A 6,751-nucleotide genomic window follows, 5' to 3' on the forward strand; every position below is an offset into this window, starting at 1 on the left:
GTGGCGATCGTGTGTCATCTCTCTCAATTAAGCTAGGCTGGTTGACTGGCAGCATTAAGACCTCCATTAAGCGCACGGACGACCAAGCAGGTGACCAGAAGCTTCACGGTAACAACGCAGCAGCTTGTCCACTGTTTCAAAACTATGGATTTCATCCAAAAACATGAAACAGTTTGGATTGGTTTGGATGCGAAATAGTTTGGTCCGGTCTGGCTTCTTGGATTGGATTGGTTGGTGGGAGGAAAGTGGGCTGGTTTTAATTTGGATTTGAACTATTCACAGGTTCCGAGCCAATGCATCCTGAGTCCACAATTCACATTTTCGGCACAGAGCAATTGGTTAGAAATAATTTCTTCGGGTACAGGAAGGCACAAAGCAAGAGTGCTTCACACAATCAGGAGGATTCGAGACTTAAACTATACTCCAAATAAAAATGGTAGCCGAGTGTTACAAACAGCGGCCATCACAGGACCAAGCGTTCTGATTACTCAAGGGAAACTAAGCGTAATAATTCAAGCTGGACTTCTTCTTTGCTTGCACTTGGATAATGCCTTCGTTGAAATCTTCATGGATCACCTGCATATGCAAAAAGATAGGGTTGAGCACAGCAGTACATTATCCGTTGTGTTTCTGAACATAGTTAAACATGCTTCATGAGGGAAGTGCACTTCAGGCAGTCAAATCGAAAAAAATGATGGTACGAGCTACCAAGACACGAAAATGCTTCAAGATATCAAAGCAGCATCTTATATACTCTATTTAGGCGCTGTTCGGCAGTCCACCCGCTCCGTGAAAATTAAGAATCTCCGGAGTACCTTTTCGCCGTCAGCTCCGGGAGCGGCCTCGCGGAGCGGAGGGGCTCCGAACAGGCCCTTATATTCCACTATGATTCTCTATTGTAAAATGTATTACTAGACCAGTGCCCGTGCGTTGCCACGAAACGACCAAATAATACACAGAGACAGCTCCTTCCCGAATACAACTTCTACGCCCAGCACCAGCAGAAATCCCCAGCCCCAAACCCGTTGCCCATGCATATCCTCATATCGGTCTAGAACCCACCGGTGCCGAGCTCCAGTAGCTGCAGCAGCAGTCTGGTGGCTAGCGTGTCCCACAGTTGCCACTCTCCTCGTAGCAAGCTATGGGTTGCAGCATCAGGAGAGGCGATAATTAAAAAAAATGAACGGTGGACACAATTGGAGTGTAGAGGCGGCAGGAGAACGAAGACTGCCAGGGGATGATGGGTGATTGGGCAATAGCGGCAGCGTAACAGGAAGTCGTGAGAAAGAGATGTGTATTTTTCTCTCTAAAAAACTGAGCGTACCAGGCTGCTATCCATGCACAGGAGATGTACCAGGTTCAACATCAGTCAATACATTTTTTATTTCATCTGCTGTGTAGTAGGACCCACGATTAAGGGTAGGAAGTTGAGCTGAGCAAACTCACCACCAACTCAAAATATTTAGAAGTAGGAAAGATATTTCAGGCTGTTCAGTTCATGCTGAACATACCATAGACCTAATGTTGATTTGTTTATAATTTCATTTTCTGATCTAACATACTAATCGATTTTATCTGCGGTTATCATCTTCCATTATCTACCAGCAAACTGATACTTCCATAAAGGCACCAGTGTGGCAAAAGAACAAGAGTCAGCACAAACCTCTGTAGCGTCCCTGCGTAGAGCAAGCATGCCAGCTTCCACACAAACAGCCTTCAGTTGTGCACCGTTGAAATCATCAGTTGAACGAGCCAGCTCCTCAAAGTTGACATCAGGATGTACGTTCATCTTTCTTGAGTGAATCTACAAGATAGAACACAGAAGAAACTTCTTTTGAGTCCACAAAACCAAAAGGTAAGCAATTTTTGCAATAAGAGTTATCAGCCTTTAACAAATTGCAAGAGACATACTTGCAAAATCCGAGCTCTTGCTTCTTCCGTCGGATGAGGGAACTCAATCTTTCTGTCCAGGCGACCAGAACGGAGTAAAGCAGGATCGAGAATATCTGCACGATTGGTTGCAGCTATCACCTGCAAATCACATAACAACAATGCGTTAAGGAAACAGGATGAATAGAACATCTGATCAGGTATTCATCATCTCTCAAATTATGACCAACTGAAGCCAATTTGTGGCTACTCATTAATCAATCAAATAAAAAATCTATTTTATCAAATTACTGTTTTCAAAACAACTAGTGAGGCCAAACCATCAGTACAAAACAAATTATCTTTACAGGTTGAGCTTGCATGCATTCAGATTACAGAGCCAAATATTAGGACATGCTGACCTTTATCCTCTCATCACTGCTAAATCCATCTAGCTGATTCAGCAACTCCAACATAGTTCGTTGCACTTCTCTGTCACCACTCACTTCACTGCAGTCAATACAAACAATATCAAACATATACTTCCCTGTAAAAAATAAATCATATCTAGTTGCAAGTAATCAATATCTTTACCCTGCATTAATAGGTTAACATCATCACATATGATATGTGCAGCATATGCTGAAAGTAGTTAAGATGTATTTATCTCTTGGAAGTATAAAATCATGAACAGTTTCTTTTATTTTACATATGACATAGAAGGTTGAAGGAGTGTTCGACTTGCAGGGACACTAACTGATTTTCTTCATGCAAAGATTATACTCCCTCCGTCCCAAAATAAGTGTCTCCACTTTAATACAACTTTGTAGTACAAAGTTGAGGCACTTATTTTGGGACGGAGGGAGTACCATGGTGTTCATCAGAAAATTCGCCAAATTAAAAAAAAAAAGAGTAACGACATGACGAGGCATACTTCAACCACAATAGGTAAAGAGAAACTAAGCATTTACGCTGGACTAGACTAAAAAAATCACAACGCTTAGTGTACAAGCGATGCATGCAAAACAAAATGCAAAATGCACCTGTCAAAACGCTTTGTTCCAATTGCATCAATCTCATCAATAAAAATGATGCAGGGGGCCTTCTCCTTTGCCAACTCAAAGGCATCTCGGACAAGCTTTGCCCCATCACCGATGAACATCTGAAACAATTCACAAAAATGTTAATTATCTGACTGAAAGATACCCAGAAGAATTAAAAAATGCTGGACCCGGGAATATTACAGATGCAAATGGACATTCTAAGTTGGAGCCAGCAATTTTACATGCAAGTCAATATTCTAAGTCATATCCTGAGCCAATGATGCTAAAGAATCTTTAATCACTATCAACTACAGAGTTAAGGATTACAATTAAAGTTCACTTGAGTGTGAAGAAAGATACAATCATCTTAACAGAACTGATCATAGTCTGCAAAGTATGCCAAAGCAGTGTTCAATGATTGGTAGAATAAGCCTGCTAGCCCTAGAATAAGTCAATTAGCATGGCCATCTTTTTTTCCCCCACAAAAAAGATATTGCACATTCTGCTTTCAATGAACATCCAAAGTTAGTTACCTGGACTAGCTGCGGACCAGCAAGTTTCAGAAAGGTTGCATTGGTTTGTGCAGCACATGCACGAGCCATCAACGTCTTTCCCGTCCCAGGTGGTCCATATAAAAGAACTCCTTTCGGGGGACGGATTCCCAACTTCTGAAATTGCTCCTTGTGTGTCATTGGCAACACTATAGCTTCAACGAGTTCCTGAATCTGCATTAGAAATTTGACAATACAAAATCAGAACATGAGGGAGCAAATAAAAGCGAACAATTATCAACTATAAATATTCTGAGGTAAGAAACTTGACACTGTACTACCTACAGAAAGATAAACTGGCAATCATCCTAGTAAATACCTCTTTCTCAAGGCCGCCAATGTCATTATAATCCTCCGTAGGCTTTTCATCTACCTCCATTGCCTTTACTCGAGAGTCATACTCCGAAGGTAGCGTGTCTAATATCAAGTAGCTGTCCTTGTTGACTCCAACCAAATCACCAGGCTTGAGGTTGTCAGGGTCAACTAGCCCGATCACAGGAAGGAATATAGTCTGCAATCAAGAATAGAAAATGAACAGAGAAGCCTTGAGCAGCACGTCCAACTCTTTACAGCACACAAGTAAATTTATTCTATAAAACAGCTAAGATTGCCCAACTAATGAGATTCATTAAATGGTATGTGGAAATAAACCTTGTCAAGTTCCAAAAATGTAATTTAAAATAGCCCATAGGCTCATAAATGAAAGGGTTAATATGGATACAGATAAATTGACCAAGTAAAATGCTGTACACAGGCAGGGATAGGAATATTGACGCTGCAAGTACTAGCATGTGATGTCTGACATAATAAATTCGGCTATTTGTGATTGATGTATCATAGCCTATCCCAACTTGTTTGGGATTAAAGGCTTTGTTGTTGTTGTTGTTGTTGTTGTTGTTGTGATTGATGTATCATGGTACCAACTCCCACGAGAACTTGGCATGGTTGACATGCCAAACTCAGTTAAAATAACAAATGGTGGTGTTTTACTGCTTGTTTAGATGAAAAAGGTCCATAGTATCAAAGATTACAACACCTGCTCTTGTACAAACCTACGTACCTAACTAGGCCCGTGAGACTTAATGAACTAACTTGAAACCAAATGAACTCATAATCTTATCTCTTTCCTAATTATCCACCTAACTTCTGTTGTACTCCTCGGCTCTCCCAAATATAGGCAGAAACACTAAAATCGGAGTCAACCTGAATACACACAACTAATCAACCATGGAGCATCTTTCCTCTGTGAGTACTTGTTTCTATGGCACCAACCACCGGCATGCCTGGGCTACATCCACGACAGTTCATGCATATACAGTTGGACTAGAAGTAATAACGGATACTAGAGATGTATACAGTTGGAGTATAAGCACCACAGCAAGTTCGAGCAAGTTTATTTACCTGTCTTGTGGATGTCTTAAGAACAACACATTTTCCTTTCCTCTGTGAGTCCAGATCTATATTAGCACCATCCTCTTCAGCCTCATCTTCAGGGTTCATTTCCAAAATCTGAAACAGTTGATAAATTACATTAGTAGATTTCCAAGTAAAAATGCATCTGAAGTCAAGATATTTATGAGCAACCTGGCAGACTATAACCTTGAAAATATCAGTTCTGAGTTTTCAAGGAAAAGACTAAATGAGTGCAGCAGTTTATCCTTGCCAGATAAGTTATCAGAAGCTAATGAACAACAGCACTGATACACACCAACTGATTCCACATAGCAACCAATACAGCTGTAATTGATTTACTACCTCCTAGATACTCTCTACTCCTAAAGGTGCAGTCCGGAAGTCATTCGTTCGTTGCCCATCAATCTATACAAGACCCACCACCTAAGTGCTCCACTAATTTTATTCTCCTCCCACCGGAGATTTTCTTCCAAAACTAAAGCCCCGTCGCCCCAAGCTTCCAACCCCACCCGGTTTATTCTACACGCCCATCAATCAAGCCGTTCACTGCTCCCACATTGTTGCCCGTAGCAATGCACGGGGCGTTCTACTAGTTTACAAGGTTGGTCACAAGAGGGAAATTGGCGTGTAACTATGCGTTTCTGTGAGGTCAAACATTTCCAGCAACTAAACTGGCCCCTCATCAATCAGCACGCAGTGAAGCTCAAAACTAGAGCATGTGAAGTCAGACGCTACTCTGGGCTACTAATCTGGTTTGCACGAACTAATACTGGATCTGGGAATCGTGAATCCGGCATGAATGAACTCGGTACAGAAACCCATAATTTCCGCATCCACATCCAGATCGGGCAAATTCCTGGGGCAGGTGAGGCACGAACCTCGACGATGTTGCCGACGAGGTAGGGCAGCTGCTTGTTGAGCTTTATCTTCTCCTGGTTCTCCTTGATCTTGTCCTTGACGTTCTCGAGCTCCAGGTTGTTCCGCTGCAGCTCGTCCTGCACCCCCGCGAACAGACAAACCAGATCAGGCAACCCTGGACCGACGGGACGGGATAGCGGCTGCTAGGGTTCGGGGGAGAGGGGCCGTACCTTGAGGACGCGGACCTCGTTGTCGAGGAGGCGGGTGGCCCGGACGATGTCCTCCGTGGACATGGAGTCGAGCTGGTCGGTCTCCGACGAGTCGTCGACGGCCATCGCGGCGGCGCCGGCGTCTGGCGCGGGGGTAGGGGAGGACGACATGGCGCCCTGCTGCGGCCTGGGCGGGTCGGAAGGGGAGGGGAGGCGGAGATTTGCGGCAGGTTGCGGCTTGGGGAAGGAGTTGATGGAGATTCCCCTTACTTCGGCTTGAGCTTCAGGTATAGGTTGACGGCCTGGGCCTTGGGCCTTTCCGCAGGAAATGCAGCCAAGCTGGATGTTTTGGGTCCGTGGGCCGGGGCCCGGTGCGGTGGTGTTTACTGTATACTCCTATATCCTAACCACCCCTAACCTTTTTGTAATTCCCGACTTCTGATTATATAATAGAAACCTGTCAAAAAAAAGATTATTAATAGAAATGTACACCCTAGTGGTTTCAAGGGTAAAAAGTAAATAACTACTCCCTCCGTTCCTAAATATAAGTCTTTGAAGAGATTTCACTATAGACCACATACGGAGCAAAATGAGTGAATCTAACTCTAAAATGCATCTATATACATCCGTATGTGGTCCATAGTGGAATCTCTACAAAGACTTATATTTAGGAACGGAGGGAGTAATAGAAATATCGTAATCATCATCAATGGTAGCACTAGATATAGTTTCATCGTGCATAGCAATACTTTTATCAAGTGATTCTGTGTTCGGAAAATTTAGCTACCCACTTATCATTAGAGGGACC

At 43.1% G+C, this 6,751-nt stretch overlaps 1 protein-coding gene across 1 annotated transcript; it reads right to left on the bottom strand.

The window, feature by feature from the left end:
- Positions 1–318: 318 nt before the first annotated feature.
- LOC109743212 (26S proteasome regulatory subunit 6A homolog) lies at positions 319–6,247 on the bottom strand. The gene is made up of 10 exons (XM_020302298.3): positions 5,965–6,247; positions 5,755–5,871; positions 4,865–4,972; positions 3,783–3,974; positions 3,446–3,637; positions 2,913–3,031; positions 2,292–2,379; positions 1,912–2,031; positions 1,664–1,804; positions 319–576 (listed from the first exon to the last, which is right to left on the bottom strand). The coding sequence occupies exons 1-10, from the start codon at positions 6,112–6,114 to the stop codon at positions 499–501; spliced, it is 1,305 nt and encodes a 434-aa protein (XP_020157887.1). The 5' UTR covers positions 6,115–6,247; the 3' UTR covers positions 319–498.
- Between the last annotated feature and the right edge of the window lie 504 nt (positions 6,248–6,751).

The sequence above is a fragment of the Aegilops tauschii genome, chromosome 3 (genome assembly GCF_002575655.3).
Source record: "Aegilops tauschii subsp. strangulata cultivar AL8/78 chromosome 3, Aet v6.0, whole genome shotgun sequence".
Taxonomy (NCBI): Eukaryota; Viridiplantae; Streptophyta; class Magnoliopsida; order Poales; family Poaceae; genus Aegilops; species Aegilops tauschii.